The 23310-nt window shown below is 44.6% G+C and overlaps 1 protein-coding gene across 7 annotated transcripts in view; it reads right to left on the bottom strand.

Annotated features, from left to right (window-relative positions):
• The window catches only part of RRBP1 (ribosome binding protein 1), a 331988-nt gene that overhangs the window by 131590 nt on the left and 177088 nt on the right, over window positions 1–23310 (bottom strand). For all 7 annotated transcript variants that reach the window (XM_086926921.1, XM_086926923.1, XM_086926925.1 and 4 more), the window contains exons 15-18: window positions 22085–22175; window positions 21936–21970; window positions 11225–11315; window positions 5105–5142 (exon numbers count right to left, since the gene is read on the bottom strand). In XM_086926921.1, coding sequence (XP_086783047.1) covers window positions 5105–5142; window positions 11225–11315; window positions 21936–21970; window positions 22085–22175 — 255 coding nt within the window. The remainder of the gene's footprint in view (window positions 1–5104; window positions 5143–11224; window positions 11316–21935; window positions 21971–22084; window positions 22176–23310) is intronic.

The following is a 23310-nucleotide window of genomic DNA, read 5'->3' as shown; positions in this document are numbered from 1 at the left end:
TGTGCTCTACGCACAGCGAATTGTGGTCACTTTCAATCCTCCATTTGACTTCCATGTCACAAACTAGGTTCCAGAGTTTCATGCTACACAAAACAGTCCATTCTGCTCCTATGACGCCCATTATCGAAAGTGCATTCCCCTGTCTTGTCGCTCATGGTCCTCCCATTTAGTGCCCTTAGACCCCTTTCGTAGCATATAGCATTTAAACAGATAACATCCTCGGACCAACGAGTAACAGGATTCAAATCTAATTTGGGGACTCCCCATTGCCTGTCCTCTTCATCCCCAGAAAAATCATCATAAATGGCCAGAGGTTCGAAGGTTCGGTTCAAATCACCAGCTAAAACAATATTGTTGTCCAGAGAGTGGGTTTCAAGGAGGGAACCCAAAGCCGCTAAAACTTCTGACCTTCCACCCTTGTTACCCCTGGCATAGACATTGTAAATGTCAAGCCATCCCAAAGGGCCCAGGTCCACTCTAATAAGTTGGATGTCTTTACTTCCAATATCTACCACCTTGACAATGAGCGACAAGCTCTGCCGGACCCAAATGGTCAAGCCACCCATAGGTCGCCCCTTGGGACCCTTTGTTGCTTGAACAGAATAATTCAGATATCCCTGAGCAAAAGAAGGTTCACACAGCCACGTCTCCTGGAAAATACACACATCAAAGCTATTTACAAAATTTAGCCAATCCTGGGATTCCTGCTTGAAACGCATCCCAGCAATATTCCATGAGACTAGCTTGCCCACACCATCCCTAATGCTGTCAATTGTTCTTGGGGGAGTGGCTGCAGGGGGAGTAGTAAGAACAATGATGTTAGAGATAGCTGCAACGGAGTTGTTATTACAATTCACCAGGTTAACCTGAGGTAAAGGGTAAACAGGCAAGATGTTGATGCCGTCCTGGAGGGGATAGCTAGGTGGATTACCACCCAGTCAATCGCAGTCGTTGAAGCCCGAAAGAGCATTAAATCTGTTTGTGACCTCAACATCTGAGATGTCTGCTGGGCCACATCTCATCCGGGCTCCGTTGGATTTCATAGGTATTAAGTTGCACCCTCCTGGTCCCCTGGGATAATATGGATTATTAACAGGCATCCTGTTCATATGGATCAGGTTGCTGGGAGTGCCCTGATATCCTGGTCTGTAGAAGAACCCGAGGGGCAATATTTCAATGCCCTGCCCCCCGTCAAGATACTTCGCTCTACATCCGGAGGATCCTAGCTACTGGTGTCGGGCTGTTAAAGTTTATGACTATACAGTCACCTTCTCTAGTTTTCCTAGTGTCCCAGCCATGCAACTCGGCGGGCCATAATTATGTTATGTGCTACCATATGGCCACCTGCAGTGTTTCGGGAAAGCCAGAATGTGACCTTATTTTTTTGGTTGAGAGAAGTCCTCTCTTTCTCCTTAGCGGAGAGGGGGGACATTGCCCAAGATTATCACTAGAGGAGTACTTTGTGGGGGTAAATCTAGGGTGGAGCGGTTACCTATACCCTGGACCGGCTTATTGGAATGAATAGGTCCAGTCGCCAGTAAGGCTGATTGTATGCCACCCTCCTGATGTATCTGCTGAACCCCCACGCGGCACTGGCTTCCCTCAATGCCCTGGGCTCTATCCCTTGTATCTGTTGATCTATTATCACTATTAGTCAGGGTCCCTTTGGCTGTTGGGAATGCAGGTTCACGTGAAATTGATACAGGGGGTTCGTTAATACCTAACCGCTCACTTGCATGTGTAGTATGTACTCCCACCTTCTTGTTATCCGTTAGAGAATGTTACAATTTAGTGTTGTCAATGGTGGCCTGTTGGAGCTTACCCAAGTTATCATTAATTATTTTCAATCTCTCAATAAGAGGGAGTACTAGGGATTTAATTATCTGTTCTACCTGCCCTATCAGTGCACCATCTCCTTGTGCAGCCGTTGTAGGTCTTTTCATTGGGTGTGATTGGCCATTTTTTAACAGGTGGGGTATACTCTCATTATTATGTGCGTGAGTATCAGCCTGTATATGGTTCTGTACACCCGGAGGTTTGGCCCCTTTGTTCACTAGTTTGGGGATCTTTGCTCGTTTACCTTTCTGTCCCCACCGCCCCCGCCCCCCCCCCGCTTTTGGGTACATTACTTGAGGATGGCGGATCAACTATATGACAAGCGGGATTAATCGAGGGGGGTATCTTGCAAGGCACATTTTCCTCCTGAATAGTGCTACCTATCTGTGTGTTCTGTGTGCTATTCCCCAGGGAGATGTTGCCAAGTGAATCTGACCCTATGCTAATCTCTGGCAATCCTAAATTACTTAGGCGTGGACTTAAACGATTCTCAGGGGTTGTACAAAGCTGAATTATTCCCAGGGAGGACCGTTTAGAGAATATTTCAGATGAGTCTTTTTTCAACATCCTCTATCTCTTGATCCAGGGCGGCTGAGACCAGAGTGATATAATTGTCTAGTGTTCCCATAAGACTTCCACTGGTGGATTTAAATCCTGGCTTTCCCCCTTTGTCCAACTGTGTAGGCATGTTTTTAGGATCAAATCCCCGATTGAAAAGTTGGCGAGGTGCGGAATAATAAACGTAAATCAGGTTAGCCCTTTATAATTATCGAAGCGACTAGTTCAACTGTGGGTAGAGACACTACGTTGTACAGGTTCTTGGGGGGGTGGCCCAGCCCGGCCTCGTCTGGCCACAGACGGCCACAGAAGGCCGCCACAGACGGCCGCCACAGACGGCCGCCACAGACGGCCCGCCCTTTGCCCGGGCTTAGCCCGCGACGCGGGGGCTGCGGTCAATTTGTGCGCCTCCCGGCGCGATGGGGACGTTACCCTCTTCCGCCGCTAGGCAGGCTGGGAGGAGTAGTCCAGTGTCCCCCTCCGCACTGCGGCCGCCATGAGCTGTAAAATGCGGCGGCAGAAGGGAGACGGCCAGCGGGAGTGTCAGGAGCAGAGGGGAAAATCAGAAGGACAAAGCCCCAGAAACTTTCACAGTGGCAGCAGGTAGGGAAATCCAAGAAAACAGCGTCGCCCGCTCTGCCGGGGCTGCGGTCAAATTATGTGCCTCCCGGCACGATGGTGGTGTTGCCCTCTTCCGCCGCTAGGCAGGCTGGGAGGAGTAGTCCAGTGTCCCCCTCCGCACTGCGGCCGCAATGAGCTGTAAAATGCGGCGGCGGGAGGGAGACAGCCAGCGGGAGTGTCAGGAGCAGAGGGGAAAAGCAGAAGGACAAAGCTCCAGAAACTTTCACAGTGGCAGCAGGTAGGGAAATCCAAGAAAACAGCGTCAAACAACCTATATCGCACGACCAGATTCAGGAAAATAATAGTTTAACTTCCTACAACACCTTCAATAACAATATTCTATTATAGAAAACACACAAAATGTGTTGCATAACTCTTTAAGCAGAACAAAGGTTGCTATAATAATTTAACTTAAATAATAACCAAATTTACACAAAAAATAGAAACTCCTAAACATTTTGTTTCTAAACAATAAACATGTGTTAATATTTTTCTCATTTGCTTTCCCTTCCTTAAAACACAAGGAATTTCTCTGGGGCACCTCATTTTCAGAATACAGAAATATACAAAGTATCTAGCAATCTTTTTATACAGCAGTCTGCACATGCAAATATGGCACATTTTAATCGGGAACTTGAGGGCATGCAATACCTTTCCTAGAGCCCCTGTGACAAAGACTTTGACACACATTGTTCAGTGACAAAATCCACTCGATTATGCAATTTAAAAATTGAACACAATGGTACCATCTTAGGGATCAAATAACAATGATAATCAAACAAACAAGAATACAAAAGGTATGATTATTTAATTAAATACATTAAATTAGCGATAGAATATTAAAACAGCCTTCAATAGGGCTTCCATAATAAAGTCACAGTGAACATATCAGTAAGCGGTTCAACAAGTTCACTTTATGGAGAACTGAGACCTAGGCACCCCACAATGTCTACCAGTGATGGAACAAGGTCATCGAAGAATTAGTGGTTTGTCTTCATGAAATATGAATCCGATCTTCAATTGGTCAACGTTCGGTGCAGCAGCCTAACAGGACTACATGGTCTTGGTATATCTTCATGGTCCTGCATTAACGGATATATAGCTGGGAAGGATGCTTTTTTTTTCTCTTTACTTTATATGAAACTTGTCCCGATAATGCACCGATGAGCAACGTCTCCCTTCGGTATGTTTTTCCCTTGTGCTTTTAAGGTCTTTAAATAGATTCAGGAAATGCTTCTTGGATATCAGGCCACATATTCAAGTTGTAAAAACTAGCTACAGTTCCCTTTCAGGTCTACACCAAATGCCCAGTTAAAACTGGTTTCTTGGTTTTCTCTACAGCAACTCGAACAGTTATGGCTTATACTGGTTGAAAACATGTCCCATTGCCATTACTGGCTCTTTCCAGGCTGATGGAGCGTCCTCCGTTTTAATGACTTTGTCAAGTTTCCAGTTTCAGGCTTCGAGTATCTTCCCAAACCAGCCTTTGGAGCAAATTTTAAGCCTCGTGAATTGAACATCTGCGTGTTCCTCTGCCAGGCAGATTGGAATTCTTTTGGAAGGGGAGTGTTTTCTTCTCTCTCAGGCAGCGCTCTTATGGTGTTTAGTAAGGGTTAAGAAAAGGAGTATTTGGTCTGTAACTTATGGCAAGCCTTACAGTAAAACAAAATGAAGCCTTTGCAGTTTCCCTGACTAACATTCCCATCAAAATGGCACTATTCCCATTTCAGCCATTAACTCCAACAGCTATCCGATGCAACCAAGCTATCAAGTACAAAACAGAGATCAACCTAACACTCAAGGTTCAATGACTAAAGAAAGACTCTTGCTTCCATTCCATGATTTAGTCTGGTATCTGCCCACTGATGTCACCAAGATACTTTCAGTGCACAAGGCTGTTGATGAGGGGCTTCAGTAAGACCAACACTTGATAGGTGACTGAACAGCACAATCTTCTGCTGTCTAGTACGACAGGTATTTCTTACTCTGACTGCTTGCAAAAATGAAATTTTAACTTTTCATTTGTTACTATTTGTAGTACATTCTGTACTGCAAATGAGCCCTTTGGAAGTAAATTAATTAATCTTACCTCGCTTGAAGCTCAATGACTTCGGATTGTTCTGTAACCTGAATTCAAAACATAAAATAATGGTAGATCATTACTATAGTCAGTACTTGCAACAGCAACACATTTATGTTCCTTCCAGCATAGATTCCTAAATGTTCAGCAGCATTACTTTCAGTAGCATTTGTTTTTCAGGTGGCTTGGGTACTGCAAAATTTGATCTGTGCTGATAAAAGTGTTAAACATTATTCAAATCATTTTCATTGATTTGTGAAAGATTAAAGCCCAAGTGACCTTGCCAGGATTAAACCCTTAAACTACAAGGTCAACAGAGATCACCCCAACAGACAGTGAGTAGACTTCGTGTCTTGCAGTAGACACAGCACTGCCTAGTCATTTAACAATAGCAAGAGGAATGCATACAGGATAAATAGAACAGTTCCACACTAAACTATAGAGTAAAATAATTGAGGTGCTGAATTTCTTGAATCTTCCCTCAGCAATGGACAAAAAAATTAATATCATGGTGATTAAAATAGTTTTAAAAGATGAAAACAAAAACATTGTAATAGGGCAAACAAAATATGCAACTATGCTCCCCTACCGAGATAACACATTGTCCTAGTCAGAATGTCAGTCATTTAATGGAGTAAAGGCCTTATTATTATGAATTGGTTTGATGTTGTATTTTAAGTAACGACAATGCCTTATCTTACAATTGCCTTTTACAACATCACACACCGAGGTACAGATCTAAAACCATTCTCAAATTCAAAAATACTCTGCAGAATTATGTGCTTTATACTGATATATGCTAAAAATTGTGCAAAATGTGTGCATACATGTTTGCATCTTATTAGTACTTGGCCTTGCCTCATGCACACAATTACTACCCACTTTTGAAAAAGGCTATGTCTGTGAGTACATGTAGAAAGCACCAATTAGGCCCACAAAATAATCTTGAATACACATTCACAGTTGCACCAGCATCTAGGTGACACCATTACACCCCAGGCATGTTTTCTTACCACACTAGTACTATATGATTTGTGTGGTGACATTGAAAGCATATAGAAACGTATGGAACCGTTAATCTGACTATTAACTTTCCCGATGCAGGAACAAACTAAACTAGGTCTGTAAATAAGACTTTTTTTCAACCGCATGCTACATTTTGTAAACACAGACTTGCAGATAAATGGGTATGAACGGCAATTAGGGTCTCTTTATCCCTTTGAGCAGGCAATTACGAGTTTCTAGGTAACCCAGATGAGGATAGAAATGTATGATGTCAGCATCACCGGGATGCAGAGATTTGTATGAACTCTATAGGTCTAGAAATATTGCTCTGGGCACTTTGGCTACAAGTAACATCTTTGTGGGAAACTAGATATGAAATGAGGAATTCCCAAAAGAAGCAGGAGTTGTATCCCTCATACTTACAGAATTCCTCATTCTCAGTTCCTCATCCCCAGTATTAGTAACTTTGTGAGGGGTTGGGGACGAATAGGAGGAAACCATTTCACAGATGCCCTTAGTCAGTTTGTTCCCCTTTCTACTACAAAATTCCACCTTAGATCCTAATTAACCTCCAGGTTGACGCTACTATGGCTCTATAAACAATATAAATCGAGGCATGGTTAGATATTGTAGCAGACAGACTTCGAGGTTCATTAATGGTTTCCAGTTTTAAGCATGGTGCCACGCCAGAACCTTGGCTTAGTCTCTAGACTCACCTATGTCTCATACAAGACTTACATTTAATATAGCTAGGATGGCAAAGATATCAATTGATTAAGTACATTATTGGTAATGATCTACTAAATCTTACAACTTCACGTCATAACTTCATGATCAACACCGGACCAATTTAAAATAGAAAAAGCCACAACTACTGGGTTAGCCAGTGTTGTTTAAAACTGCCATAAGGCAAGGGACTAATTGGTAACATTCTTGATTGACTGAGAGGGGTTTAGAGGCTGGCTGAGATAGTAGCCAGAGCAGAGAAGGTGGGGCATAACTTGGAAGTCATTGTGGATTTCAGAATTTTCATATGAAAACGTTGCTGATGTTACATGGGCCTCTTGTTTTTTCCTCCAGGGGTAGCCAACAGCAGGCTGCTCTACACCAGGCACTTGAGCTTTTGGATTAAAGCGACTCATATACATTTCAACAGAGTTCCTTCATAACAGAAACATCAGACACAAACAATATGGGATCAATACTGTCAAATACCATGCATTGTGGCCACCAAGTGGCAATGTGTACTTTGTGCAATCTTCAACAGAGTTGCTTGTCGCGGTCCTAGAGTTCTATTTTATGGCGCATAAGCACGGACTCCATTTGGAATCATCACACTGGGCCATGTTTATAAATTTGGGGTTTCCCTGCGGCTTTTACTCTCTCATTCAACTTGGCTGTGTCTCGACCTCAACTGAGTAAGGCATGAATAATGCTAAACAGCGAATGTATGGGTAACTGTGTGCAATGTCCCCGCTAAGTCAAACAGTGAACTATCAAAGAAACAAGAGTGAGGCAACCAAGATGCTTGCACTGTGTCCAATCAAACTGTTAAATCAGGCTCACCCCTTGATATAATCCCGGTAAAGACCACCTAACTACTATCCAAACAGCTCGCTACCCCCATCTGCTCCATTCTTAACCTCTCACTAAACAAAGGTCAAGTCCCTACTGAGTTATGTTATGTTATGTTATGTTAAATACTCTTATAACGCTCAACAGCTACTCTGAAGAGTGTCCCGGTGCGGATCCAAGAGGAGTAACTGAACTACACCACCATCATTACAGGAACAGGTGAGTTTTTAAAAGTTTCTTGAAGGCTAACGGGTCTTGAGTATTGTGCAATGGAAACAGAAGGGCATTCCAAACCTGGGCGCCCTTAACAGCCAAGAAGCAGCCACCCAACTTGTGGCGGATGAAGCGGGCACCTTAGCTAGAAGGAGAGCTGAAGAACGCAGTTGTCTCAACAGGACATAGAAGGAGAATCGCTTCTGTAAATAGGCGGGCCAACGACCGTGGAGGGCTTGATGAGCAATGACCAGGGATTTAAATTTGACCCAATCCGCCACAGGAAGGCAGTGGAGTACGCAGAGATGTTCACACGTGAGTGGAAGTTCAACACAAATAATTCCTATACGAAAGAACCTTAAGGCCCCTATGGATGACTTGACCAATTATCGTCCTATTTCACCGTTACCTCTCCTGAGCAAGATGTTAGAAAAACATATTAATAAACATCTTTCAGACTTTATCTTGATCCATCTCAGTCTGGTTTTAGACCCAGACATAGCACAGAGTCAGCCTTGATTGCAGTCACGGATAACATCAGACAGGCTTTGGACAGCTGACAGGCAGTTCTACTTGTGCTGCTTGACCTGTCAGTGGCTTTCGACACTGTCTCACATCAAATCCTGCTCAGGAGACTCAGTGAAATTGAGATTCAAGGACAGCCTTACAATGGATGTTGAGTTTCCTCTCGCACAGAACTCAGACCAATCTAGGCCCCTTCCGCTCCGAGACCGCAGAACTGACTAAAGGAGTACTCCAGAGATTGTGTCGGAGTCCAACTTTATTTAACATCTAGGTTGTTCCTTTGGCAGGTTACTTAGGAAGTTAGATTTTATACCCATCTCCTATGCTGATGATACTCAGCTCCTGCTATCCTTCGATAGACATAACCCCAATGCTCAGTCCATCTTCTCAGAAGGTATAAAAGCCATTGCCAGCTGGATGAGGCAATCTTTTCTCCATCTCAACGCAGGAAAAACAGAAATTATGCTGTTTGGTGATGCTCCTTTGAGATAGTCTCCGAGCTGGTGGCCAACGGAACTGAAACACGCACTGGAGCCCAGACTGTGGCTAAAAATGTAGGTGTCCGGCTGGAACAGAAATTAATTATAAAGGATCAGGCTTACCACCATTGGCGCCTGTTTCCATGCTCTGCGAATAGTATTTCCCTTCTCCCCTTGTCCACTATAGAAACCCCTTATCCAGGCACTTGTACTAAGCCGCCTAGACTACTGCAATGCTTTGCTGATCTCAGCCAGTGAAGCTTCTCTGAACAAATTGCAAGTGGTCCAAAACACCACTGTCCGACTGGTCTCCAAAGCTCCTTCCCTTATTCGCTCCCTTCCCCTTTTGCAGAGACTGCACTGGCTGCCAGTGCGGAAGCGGATCCGCTTTAAGATCTGCTGCATTGTGCATAAATCTCTAAATGGCAAAGACCTAGTTATAAATTTTAAAAATACCAGCCTCCCAGGACACCACGCTCAGGGACCAATTCTCGACTTGTGGTCCCACGCTGCACAAATCTTGGCTAGGTGAAAAAGCTTTCTTCCACTTAGTCCCTACCTTCTGGAACCAATTACCAATCCAATTGCGGGAGTGCTATGATCACTTGCAGTTCTGTAGGCTTCTGAAGACTACATTGTTTTAATCAATTCCTCTTTCTCTGGCCGACTAAGCAGTTCGCTAGCGCGGCGATACCCCCTGGGGGGGGGGGGGTGATTCAGGGGCTTTAAAAATCTTAAATCAAAATCAAACATTTCGACACATGGGCAGTCTTCCTTTCATTGTTTTACTGGAAAAGAGGCAGTGGATAGAATTGAGTCAGGTTTTAGAGGCTTCAATTCAGTCACCAACACATCCCAATAGCTGCATAAGTCGTTATGCTAGTTATCTTGGACTCTATAAGTGAATACTGGCAAAGTGGCCTCACTAGGGAGAAAAGCAGAGGTCTGTCATGTTAAAGCTGGGAGGCACCAAGCATGAAGAGCAATGTTGTCTGGCTTACAGAGTAACTGAGTTTCCACAGGCTGGACATTGACAAGATTACGCAAACAGATGAAAATTATGTCTATTTTACCTGGGTGATATAACTGGAACAGCACCTGCTGAGCTAAGCAAAAGGGTTTTGAGTTTTTGAGAGAGCCAGTTCAACCACTTGGCCCATATGTATCACCTTAGTGGCCATTTGGACCATTCAGTATGCAGAAGTCGACTAAACATCCACTAGTTAATTTACATGGATTGTTGAGAAAGGTACTTCAAAAGAAAGAAACATCCCATCTTTCTAAGGTGCTTTTCAATATTTCCAGAAATTTGACAAGGGCTATGATGACAGAGTAACTCTACACACTACCTCTACATTCACAATCAAACAGCAAAAGCTTTTTATCTTGATGAATCATTCCCAGAATGCGATGTCACTGAGCAGTTGTTTTTAGAGCAGTTCTTCGGGAATGCACTACATTTGAGTAACAAATGTAACAAAGGGGGCACACTGCCTCATATCCCACCACTCAGTTTGCCCAGACACATTATGGTCATCATGCAGTGCATGATAACACTTACTTCAGTAAAATTCTTTTGTTTTCACCATTGTTGGCGCAGCCAGTACTGTGCATTTCTAGACACGTTTGAGGATAGTAGCCCTTCACGGGTAGAGAGTATCACTTAATTGATTAAAACTCGTTAGTTTTCACAAGTGTTGGTGCGGCCTGTGCTGTGTCGCTCAAGACAAGTTTAAGTAAGAAATGTATCTTAGAAATGGATGCATTCAATACTTGAATATAGCCGTACTATCATAAATGAAGGAGGAGAGTACAAAGTGGAAATGTCATATATAGAAACCTGGGAAGACGAAGAAAATGGGACAGCACTTAATCAAAATGCTTCGTATTCAGTGTGTTTTCTGAAGAAATCTGGCCATGAATTCCAGCACACAATTTGATGAACAAATTGAACTCAAGAAATGGTTAATGAACTTAAAATTGAAACTGAAAATTCTACTCAAATGTAACAACTGCTTGAATGGCATAGCTAAAGTCATTTAGTTCAACTCATGACCTTCTCAAGCAGGAGAAAAAGTCAATCACCTGAACGGTAGACTTGTCTGAGAGTGGGAATGACGATGTGATAAATTCTAACACCCCATCGCCTTAGACCGTAACACAGTATTTTACCACTCTTTTCCTTCTAATTTAGTGTTTCAAGTTAACTGCAATCGATTTTACATTTAGGAAATAGAAAATCACTTCACCTATCCCCTTTAGATGAAAACATTACAGCTGAAATTAAAATGTGCACTGGCAATCTCTACCATTACCAATTCAACTTTCTTACATTATTTGTTAGACTATGTTGTTCCACAGTTTCTTTGAACTTGAGAGCATCCTTCTGCAATGAGGAAATCAAGCCTTCTTTCTCTTGAAGCCTGAAAGACACACAATACATTTTTATCAACTTCAAAAAGTGTTGTGTTTTAGTTGTGCAAAGTTCTTTGTGGTTGCCTCATTTAGAAAACCCAAATAAAATATTTGACTAGCCAAATCTTTTAACAGCCACTAGTGGGCAATCACATGAAAACTCCATCACTCCCGATATGGTCTGTATTTAGTCGGAGATGATGAAAACTTCTGGGCTTTGGTGTATTTGAAGGTTATCAACTAAAAGGTTTTTTTGTCTAATAAGTTCCCCCCACGATAAATCTATAACAAAACAATTAAAGAACAAGTTACTTACCTTCGTAATGACTTATCTGATAGAGACCATCTAGCCGCAGATATCTCACCTTAGAATTATTGACCGGCGTCAGACTGGATCTGGAAATTTTCCCCCCGAGCAGTACCCCTGTGCGCTGGTATGGGGCATTGTTCAGCACAGAGTGCATCATTGAATGCGCCTGCGCCAAAATCGACGTTTGTGGTACATATATAGGCGCCACTTAGGCCTGCTGATGTCAGTTACTTATCATGACTTTGCATGCCAGAACCACAAAGTAGACTGACCACTGGTGTGGAAAATTAGGGCCTGAAAGGGGAAAGCCCTGTTGCTAGAAATCCCTTCACAGAGTGGGGAGGATGTGTGGGTCAGAAAGGAATCTGTCGCTAGATGGAGTCTCTACCAGATAAGGCGTTACAGAAGGTAAGTAACTTGTTCATCTGATAGAGAGTTCTAGCCGCAGATTCCTTACCGACTAGATACCCAAGCAATACCTTTCTGGAGGTGGGTCTGGGGACCAATTTCATATGAGGAAGTCCTGCAGGACTGAACAAGCAAAGTGTCTATCACTACGGACCGGACTGTCCAGACAGTAGTCTTTGGTAAACCTGTGTAGAAATGCCCACGCTGCTGCCTGGAAGATGTCCAGGACCGCAACTTTGTGAGCTAACTCAGTTGTGGCCGCTTTAGCTCTGGTGGATTGAGCAAGCTAACCCTCAGGGGGTTGCTTCTTAGCCAACCCATAGCAGAGTTGGATACAGATAAGGATCCATCATGAAAGGGTCCTCTTTTGTACACCTTGTTGTTTCTTCACTCCAACATACCCCATGAGGATCTGGTCGTCCGTCCTACACTCTCATTTGCGGTCAAGGTAGAACAGCAATTATATTTGGCGGTCCAGACAGTGAAGTCACTCCTCTACCTTGAAGGAATGAGGCAGGAGTTTACAAAGTAGGCCTACATGAAATGCAGTGACCACTTTTGGAAGAAAGTAAGCTCTTGTACGAAGCACAAGTTTGTATAGGCAGATGTTAGGATAAAGAGGCTTGGATGATGAGCCCTGAAGCTCACGACCCTCTGGGAAGATCCTATTCCCACTAGAAAGGCCACCTTGGTGGTAAGAAGCCTGGACAGTTATGTATGGGCTCAAACGGAGTGCACATCAGGAACATCAGGAGCAGATCAAGGTCCAATTGAGGCATAATGAAAGGTGAGTGAAGAAACAAAATGTTGCAAACCTTTTCAAAAACCTATGTACAATAGAGGTTTGGAAATGGTATGGTTGGTCAGGCAAGCGATAAAAAGCAGACATTACAGAAAGATAACCCTTAACAGTGCCAGAACAGAGCCCCACTGGGCAATGGAAAGAATAAACAGGAGAACCTGAGAAAGTAAGGGAGAAAGGGGTTCAGTTGTCTTTCTGTACACCATGCCACAAATTTTGCCCAACAGCAGGTGTAAACAGTCTTGTTGGAGTGGCTCTTGGCTGCCAAGATAACGTTACAGACTTCAGCAGGAAGGTCAATGGCAGTCAACTGTTGCAGCTCAATCTCCACACAAGAAGGCGGAGCATGGACAGGTTCAGATGGAGACCCCTCCTCTGCTGCTGCAATAGAAGTGCCTTCCAATGGGGCAGCCTGATTAGAGGACCGATGCCCATGCTCATCAGCTCAGGATATCAGACTCTGTGCCCACTCCAGAGCCACAAGGATGATTTGGGGCCCAGTCGTTCCTGAGCTTCTTGAGAACTCTGGGCAGCAATGGTAAGGACTGGGTGGAAAGGACTGAGCTACACTCAAGATGAAAAGCCTCTTCGAGCAAGAGTCGACTTGCAAACTCTAGCGAACAGTAGTGCTGACATTGCGTGTTCTCGATGGTGGCGAACAGATCTAACCAAGGCTCTACCCACTGCTGAAAGGGACCAAGCGCCACCTCTCGATGGAGCTGCCTTCCGTTGTCCACATGGCTGAGTTTGTCCGCTCTGGCATTCAGAGAACCCATCAGATGTTGAACCACCAGGGATATGCCCTGCTGTTCCAGCTTTGTCTAGCGATGCAGGGATTTTTGACAGAGTCCGCAGCCCCCATACTACCCTATTTGTTGCAGTACCACATGGCGGTGGTGTTGTACATGAACACTTGCACCAGCCTTCCCTGGGAGGAGGGGAGAAAGGCTTTTAAAGCAAATTAGATCACTTAAAGCTCTAAAAGGTTGATGTGGAGTCCTGATTCTTCATGAACCTGAGTCCTCTGATCTCCACCGCTCCCAGATGGCTGCCCAGTTCCAGGAGTGACACATCAGTCACTACTATGAGATCTGGTTGGGGAAGGGAGAGGGGTCTGCTGCTGATCCAATTGTTGTTCATTAACCACCACTGCAAACCTTTCGCACTTGCCTCTGAGATCTGGCCCATGTCAGAGAAATACCCCTGATGCAGCGCCCACTGGAACTTCAGGTACCACAGCATAGCCCGCATATGCCAATGTTCATGTGTCAACAGCAGTAGGCCATGTGGCTTAGCAGTCTCAGAGTCCGTCTCACCGAAATCCAAGACAGATGCTTAAACAGCAATATCATAGCCTGAATATCCTGGATTTGCCATTCAGGAGCTTAAACCCGAACGAAACTGCACCATGTCCAGAACAGCTCCAATGAAAGGAAGCGTCTGAAACGGAGTCAGATGTGATTTCAGCAGGTTGATAGTGAACCCCAGCGAATGCAGGAGGTCAGCCATGGTCTGGAGGTGGGAGACCACCGCCCTGGGGAGAGCTTGCCTCCAACAGCCAGTCTTCAAGACTGGGGAAGACTGGCTACCCACCTGGCTACCCTGATCTCCGCAGATGACCTGAAACCACCTCCATCACCTTAGTGGCGCCGGTGAGGCTAAAGGAGAGCACAGAGAACTGAAAGTGCCCATGGACAACTGTGAACCGCAGGTAGAGCCTGTAGGCAGGCAGTATGGGACTACCGAAATATGCGTCCTGCATGTCCAACACTACCATCCAGTCTACTCGATCCAAGGCAAATAGGACATGAGCAAGAGTAAGCTTTTTGAACTTCTTCTTGAGGAAGAAGTTGAGAGCGCAGGCTGGGGAAAGGACGATGGCCTCCATCCTTCTTGGGCACCAGAAAGTAGCAGGAATAATAACCGCAACCCACTTCTGGAACCAACACTCTCTCTCTGGTTCTTTTGGCCAAAAGAGCCATCATTTCCTAGTTGGAGAAGAGTTAAGTGGTCCTTCATCAGCCTATCTTCAGTAGGTGGCATGGAGGGAGAGGTAGTCTCTAAGGGGAGGTAGTAGCCCCTTCAGACAATCGTCAAGACCCACCCGTCTGATGTTCTGGATGGCCATCAGGGCAGGCGATGGTGAGTCCTGAAGTCCACTGGGTGCTCATTATGGTAACAAGCAGGCTAAGAGAGTTTGGAGGCTGCTGGGGGGGGGACCCTACCACTGACCATCTGACCCACGGGGCCAGTAGGTACCATGTCCACGCAAGGTTAGAAAGGTTGGTGGCTGGACAGGTAAGGACACAGCTTTACGCCCCTTCCAAGGCCACAAAATGAGTGAAAGGCAGATTGAGGGTGACGAGGGACAATAGAAAGGCCCAAGGACCTGGCCGTAGCCCTGCTGTTCTTAAAACGCTCCAGCACTGAATTTGCCTTGTTTCCGTAGAGACGGGAGCCATCAAAGGACATGTCCATGAGTGACATCTGGACATACCCAGAAAAGCAAATAGTCCTCTACCAGGTGTAGCATCACAGGGCCACTGTCAATGAAACCACTCCACCTAGTGAGTTAGATGTGTCTAGGCCACAGGGAATGTTGAACTTAGCTGCATCCCTTCCATCAGCAACAGCCAGAGAGAGCAATATCCTGGCCTCCTCCGGGACCAAAGGAAGCACTTGTGCAAGTATCCCACAGAGCGTGTAAATAGCAGCCCGAAAGGCATGCAGTGTTTACTGACCACATTGTCAGGCTGGTGAAAGAAAAAATGTTCTTGCCTGAATTTCTTGGATTCCCGATCCGGAGGGGCAGTTCAGAATGCGCCAAGATTTACATGCAAAGTGGAGGCTTGGACAGCAAAGCTCTCTGGCGTAGGGTGTTCCATGAGGAATTTGGGGTCCCGGAGAGCGAGGCAGTGGCGGCGGGCAATAGTCCTGTTCACAGGTGCCCCTGTGCTAGGCTTGGACCAGGTCCCAAGTAGGACATAAGCAAGTGCTTCATGAAATGTGAGCAGTGGTTCAGAAGGGAACACTCTCAGCAGGAGCATTTCCATCCAGACATTAGTCTTGACTGCCATGAGGGCAACCTAAGGTCCAGGACCTCACTAGCCCCTTCACACCACCACTGCGAATGATGCTCCCACCTCCGTAGCCATGGTAGGGGAGAAAGCATGCTAGTATCTGGAGAAATATCCAGCCTGCTCGCTTCACCTAGATCCTCACACCACTCCAAGGAGTCATAAGGCTGGTACTCTTCAGGGTCCAGGGAACCCTATTATTCTTCCAGAGTCCTAGGTCATAGGAATAGTGCTCAGTCACCGGTCTGGAAGGCATGGCTCCTGTCGGCGCCGGGGTGGAACGATGTCCCTCCGGATCCATATTGAACTTGGGAATGGGGATGGCCCCAGCGGCACCGGGGTCATCTGTCTGAGGACCGGCGCCAGGGAAGGTCACTTGGCATGAGCGTCGCCGATCCGGATCCATCTGAGGATCCTTAAAGCCTGGTTGGCGCCTGAGCCACCAGCATGGACCCTGTAGGGGCCTCTCCTGAACCCACAGGGCCAACAGTCGCATCAGGGGAAACTGCTGCTCAAATATGAGAAGCATGACCTCGTAAAACTCTAGTATTTTGGCGGGAGCACTCCGGCTCCTGGAAATGTGGGGAGGCACAGATTCAGCCCAAGCACTAGGTTAAAGGCAAAGCCAGGCCTCAAGAGACACTCTCGAGGCTTGACCAACGAGAATGTTGACGCATGCTTCAACTTTTTTTCCTTCGTATGGGAGGAGACTTACTCGAATGGCTTGACAACATGAAATGAGACAACAACTTCGGACTGACTATATGGACGCTCCCGGGACCATACTCTGGGACAGGACCTCAAGTGTTGCAGCATCACATGTCAAGCCACCAGGAGCTTGAGGGATCACTCCCTCAATGCCGTAAGATGCATGGCACAGCAGTCAAGGCCGGCCGTCGGGTCAAGGTCTTGTTCAAGGCAAAACAGGCAACCAAGGTGCAGGTCCCTCACCGACATCTGTTGATGACAAGTGCTGCAGGAATTGAAGTCAGCCTTCGTTGAGAACATTCCTATCACACTAGGAGGAAAGACCTCAAAATAAACTTCAACAAAATGTCGAAATAGCCTTAGAGCCTGATTTAGATCTCAGACAGGTTACTCTGTCACAACGGTGACAGATATCCCGTCCACCAAAATATAAACCCCACAGGATATAATGGACTTTATTTTTCGGTGGATGGGATATCATCACCGTTGGGACAGACTACCCTGTCAGCCAAGATCTAAATCAGGCTCTTCGTCAAAAAGTGACTATGGGGTAGCTCGTCCTGGATCAGCACTGACTGACATGGAAAGACATAAATGGGCGACAGCACACCTAGGCGGTGCCTATATAGGCACAATGAACGTCACTTGCGGGGCAAACTCCAACGGTGCCACTTGGAGCCGAACAGCGCCACTTACCAACGTGCAAAGGTACTGCTGACAATAAAATTCCAGATCCAGTCTAATGTCTGGGGAGAATTCCAAGGTAAGGAATCAGCAGTAAGAAGTCTTTATCACGTTAACCTGACATTGTTAAGTGGGACATTAAAAGAAGGAAAATCACAGGGTCTCAGTGACAAGATCTGCAGTATACTGCAGCGATATTCAAAGATAAAAAGAAATAACCGTGGTTATCTTTCTAAAGTCAAAGAAAATAGGTATGCAGTTCCTAACGGGGCAAGGAGGAGCAAGGTCAGCTAAGTGCGGGAATGTCCTCAGTTAATGGCGGGAGGAAAGGGGGATTCCTCCTATTGGAATATCAGGAGTGCACCACTTCTATTTTTTTAACCAGGTTGGAAGCCATAGTCATTAAATTTGTTCTGTCTGGACTTCCATCTTCTGTTTTAATCCTTGCACGGTCCATTGACCGTCACTTCTCACACATCTACACCTTTAGGCCCCTCAAACCCACAGCACCAAACATCATGGAATAAAAGATCTCTGCCAAAGAGTCCCTCATAGGGAGCCAGTCAGGTATTGCAGCGCTAACCTGACTAGGTGCAAGCCCTATGATGAAGCATGACACCCAGCTGGCTGGGTGTGTGAGGGTCCTAATTCCAAAAGGAGGAATCCCCCTTCCCTCCCGCCATTAAGTGAGGACATTCCCTCAGTTAGCTGACCTTGCTCCCCCTTGCCCCATTAGAAACTGCATACTTATTTTGTTCGACTTCATTTGGGCATGTATGCTGGACCTCGATAAAGCCCACAGTCCCTCTTTTTTGGTTAAAAATATCTTTCTAAAGTGCCACAAAGTACAATTTGCACTCCAGAATGAGATGGGATTTTAGCATCTTTGTTGACACATAAATGCAGACATGTTCAAAGTTTATAGATGTTATTAAAACAGTATGCTGTAAGGCACAAAGCTTGATCAGAAGCTATGAAATATATTCATAGATATTCAGTTCTGATCATTACAACAGGCCAACTCCTACATCTTCCTCTGAACTAGTGTGCTGCAATCTTGACAAGTAAAATAACAAAATAGGTAGTAATTTACAAAGTATTATGCAAAGGAAGTGACACTTTTAAACTGTCAAATGTGTCTAAGTTTCACTGGGCTTAGAGATTGGAGGTAATGGAATCACTTCGGAAACAAAGTGTTCAGTCTCCCTAAACTGCCATTAATGGACTGCTCAAGTTTCCCAGCTCCCCGCTTGAGGAGCTCATCCAGTGTTTTTTTGCTTTCCATTTTGGTACATGTAGCCCTGGTTTATTTCATGAAATAAGAGCTACACATCCCAATATGCAAAGTAAAAAAAACTGGACTGGATCAGGTACTCACGTATGTACCTAAGCAATTTCAGTACAAAAGGGGGTGGTGATGGACGAAGCATCTGAATCAATCAAACACTCACACCCAGTCAAAAGGTCTGGGTTTAATCCATCACCGTTCTTTAGCCCACTCTGCCACCCCAATTCAGACATGGCTATATGCAAATCAGTCTGACCCTGTGCCTCATGGGAACAGTCCAGCCCGAACTGCCAAGCCATGTCTTCCCTGGACCGGAAACAAGCTTCCGAGGACCGGTTTCTGGCATTCCAGCCGTCTTCAGCCCGGCTTGCTTGAATCCAGTGGCAAAGTGAGCAAGGGATTCACGTCTGAGCATACCCTGCCACACTTATGGCGGCCAAAAGCGGTACAAAAGGGGGTGGTGATGGACAAAGCATCTGAATCAATCAAACACTCACACCCAGTCAAAAGATCTGGGTTTAATCCATCACCGTTCTTTAGCCCCCTCTGCCACCCCAGTTCAGACATGGCTATATGCAAATCAGTCTGACCCTGTGCCTCATGGGAACAGTCCAGCCCGAACTGCCAAGCCATGTCTTCCCTGGACCGGAAACAAGCTTCCGAGGACCGGTTTCTGGCATTCCAGCCGTCTTCAGCCCGGCTTGCTTGAATCCAGTGGCAAAGTGAGCAAGGGACTGACGTCTGAGCATACCCTGCCACACTTATGGCAGCCAACTGTCAAATGTATATAAGTTTCACTGGGCTTAGAGATTGGAGGTAATGGAATCACTTCGGAAACAAAGAGTTTTCAGTCTCCCTAAACTGCCATTAATGGACTGCTCAAGTTTCCCAGCTCCCCGCTTGAGGAGCTCATCCAGTGTTTTTTTGCTTTTCATTTTGGTACATGTAGCCCTGGTTTATTTCGTTATGAAATAAAAGCTACACATCCCAATATGCAAAGTAAAAAAAACTGGACTGGATCAGGTACTCGCGTATGTACCGGAGCAATTTCAGGCCTCTGTATCAAGGCCTCTGTATCAAAGTCATATGGTCCAACAGAAATCACAACGGGAGATTAACAATTGTACAAGCTTAGGAAGACAAAAATAAGATACTTTGGTTTTATAATACAAAACAACACTTTTTCTACTATTTACGTCTTTATTCACCGAAAAACTCTTAATATTTGGTTGGATAAAATTTTATTGCATTTGGGTGCTAAATTCCATCTGTGCATGGTGATGCCCACAGTATACTGGATACCTAGATGTTTTTACATCTGCTTAAGTTTGGAGCCTGCTGACTACGTCTTAGCCTCATAATTATCCTACCATCCTTCTGTAGCCGGTTAACTAGGCGAGGCTTGTTCATCCAAGTTATGTCAAAGCGGCATGCAAGCACAATCAAATGGAAAGAACGCTCTTCAGTGATGAATAGTAAAATGGTGAGAATAGAATACTTTTTGATGAATGGTAAACAAAAAACATACTACATGAGTTGGGAGATCTGCAGTACTGACTCATAAAATAACAAGATGAGTGAATAAACTGAACTGCAAACTGACTCTGGTATGAGCGAATTAAGCTGCATGTACCATATTGCATTGGGAGTAGATGTTATGGTGCAAACTACACCTGCTAAACGTTTACAATGGGAGTGAACCAAACCTATGGAATGAAAATGGGAGAAGCCAGATACTAACAACTATAAGTGAGCTAACTGAGGGAGTAAGTATAAGCTACTCGATCTAGACACATGCACTAGTTAATTTGTCTTTAGTATGGAATTGCATTTGTCGACAACAACAAATAAAGGTCTCAAGTCTACCTTTGAGAGCCATGTTGATAGCCGAAAAAACATGCCTGCAGCCACATCTTTCCTTATATATATTTTAAGCTTATAATGGAAGACCGATGCCAGAAATTAGCATGATATTCTGAAGGTGGATGCAGTTCAGGGAACAACAAAAATAACAGGAAACAATGTCCTTATATGTTGTCCTTGTGGGCTATGAAATACTAAACTATGGTTCAGGCCCACCCAACATAAATTCATTGCCAAGAACATTTCTAGGCAGGAGATAGTATCCAATTGGCTTAAGGGTATGGCTCTGCAGGAACCAGCCTCTGCTCCAGATTATCAAAGGATCCTATACAAAGAAGGGGTATTCAATGCAGAGAGAATACTTTGTGTCAGCCATACAATTTGCATTGATGTGTGAACGACCCCACCATCTTGCCCATTCATCTCTGAGCCTTTCATGGGCGGTCTGTGTGCACTCAGGTGGACCCGGTTGTCTGTATCACGGGGGGAAGATAATGCATTTTTAAAGCAAGAGGGTGGAGCAATCCTCAGTAGGTGACAGCATAATTCGGGCAGACTAAGATATGCTTTTAGTGTGTTGTATTTTATTTACAAGGGCTCTATGACCATTAGTTTGCAATGAAGGACAAATTCCAGAGCAAGAGCCCATCAGAGCTAACTGCCTCTCAAGTCAAGCTTAGCAAGAACAGGGGAAACAAGAAATCTGTACTTTGCCAAATAAAAGGTTGACTTGTGTTATGAAAATAGAATGAGAACTGCTATGAACACTATGGCTATATCTTGGCCTCGAACATGCTACATGGTGGTGAAACAAAACCTTTTGAACAAACGCCAAAGGTCTTTTAGGGTCTTGGTTGATCCACAGGGCAGCAGCACCGCACAGGGGGAATACGTTCTGAAGAAGGGTCTTGGAGATGAAAGGTAATGTAATTTATTATGCTACCTAGGGTGAAATCTCCCAGGAAAGTGTTTGAGCAGTGAGACTCCTTTTAGGGGTGTACACAGTTGTGGACCAGTATTGGAGTTATCCCATGCAGGCAAAGCCACCAGAAAGAGGTTGGTCAATGGCTGATGGAGACTAGACAAAGGTGGCACACAGACACTTCACTTTGATGGGATACTGAGAGCAGAGGCCAGCTAAAATACAGGCAAGATGGTGTTGAAAAGCATCATCAAATAATATGAATAGTCCTTTGCTGCGCTGAAAGTTTTGCTCCTTACGCAACTTTGCAGAATAAAAAAAACTGTCTTAAGTTCTTTCAGTAACAGAGTGAGAGAAAGGGCAAGCTAGGCATGAAGAGGAGAGTGTTAAGAATTGTCTCAGCACCTGTTCCATCATGTCCTCGAACCTTCACAATCTAAACATGCTCGGGGTTTCATGACCATCTGTGCTAGCAATAGTAATAAGAAAACGCTAGCATTTTATCTTGACGTTATTTATGTGATAAGCGAACATGACATTATGGCAATACATCAATTGACATGTACCTCGTTTGCAGCTGAATCTCTGCCTCTTCTGCTGCCTAAAATAAAAATAAAAATGTATGGTTGTTAATTTAAATTAGTAAAAATTATTTCTAACTTCCTTTTTGTAAATATGTAGCCGCTTTTGTGAGTAAATATACAGCTTAACTTACTTTATTGTGTAACCTTTGCTGTTCCAAACTTTCTTTTAGATTTACAGCCTCCTTTTCCAGCGAAGAAATCAAGGCGTCTTTCTGTTGAAGCCTTCAAAAGAAAATATTGATTTTTATTTAATAACTTTCAGAAATTCTGGTTTAAGCAATACTGTACAAATGACTCGTTTGACAAATATCTAAACCGCTGTTTTAAAACACATTTTACAGCTGCCTTCGTTCCCTAAATTGAAGCGTCACAGCGATATGTATGCGGCTCGTGTAAGAAAGACTGCTATCCCGTCCGTCTAAATATAAATCCCATTATATCCTATGGGATTTATATTTCGGCAGACGGGATATCTGTTAACGTTTTGAGAAGAAACCAGTCCGCCAAAATCTAAACCAAGCCCTATAATCTGGATTGAAAAAAACGTTGTCATCCACTTACGCCGATTCTATTTAAACATACAGAACCACAGACTCGGACATCTGTCCGATCGCCTTCAACAGTGACTGTGCCTTGTAATCTTTCAAGAACGTGTTTCGCAAGTACTCATCACGAGGAGTTCTTTCTATTCCCACTCGCAGCATGAACTGTTTAAGCGTCAAAATGCTCCTGCCACCTAGCAGTTGAAGATTGAATGGCATTAAATATTTGAAAAGACAACCTACGTGATATCAACTTGTGGTCGCCGATCCAACTAAATCCATGATGACGGCTAACATCCTGTCTGACTTAACACAAATCTGATTTTTTGTATAGCTAAAACTCAACACCAAGTGCATTCACTGGTTACTGATATGTACATCTTTCAAAGCTCAACCCTCCAATAAAACTAATACAGTGCGTAACAGCACACAATGGATCTGATTAGACAAAAGCAACAGTTATTGGACTGTAAAAAGATGTCGCATAATATAAGCTGGCTAAGTATCATTTCAGGTCTGCATAATGTCTAGGGGTGGGCGGAATTTGTGAAACCGCATTACGCAAATCTCAGCGAAACGGTAAAAAATCTCCGTGAACACGCAGAAATTCCGCGAACACGCGGAATTGCTTGTTCGCGATGCTTTTTTCTTGTTCCCAATTGCTGTTTGCGTGCTCGGGGGGAAATATCTCGCAAACACGCATTTTGAGAACGAGAACAAGCAAAACATTTCGCTAAGTCGCGGAACGCAGAATTCTGGGCAATTTTGCGTTCTCTGCGGAACGCAAAATTACCCAAATTCCGCGAGCTGAACGG

This window comes from Lissotriton vulgaris, chromosome 6 (assembly GCF_964263255.1).
Source record: "Lissotriton vulgaris chromosome 6, aLisVul1.2, whole genome shotgun sequence".
Classification (NCBI taxonomy): Eukaryota; Metazoa; Chordata; class Amphibia; order Caudata; family Salamandridae; genus Lissotriton; species Lissotriton vulgaris.
The sequence above is the reverse complement of the archived record's forward strand: the minus strand, read 5'-3'. Positions and strand labels throughout refer to the sequence as shown.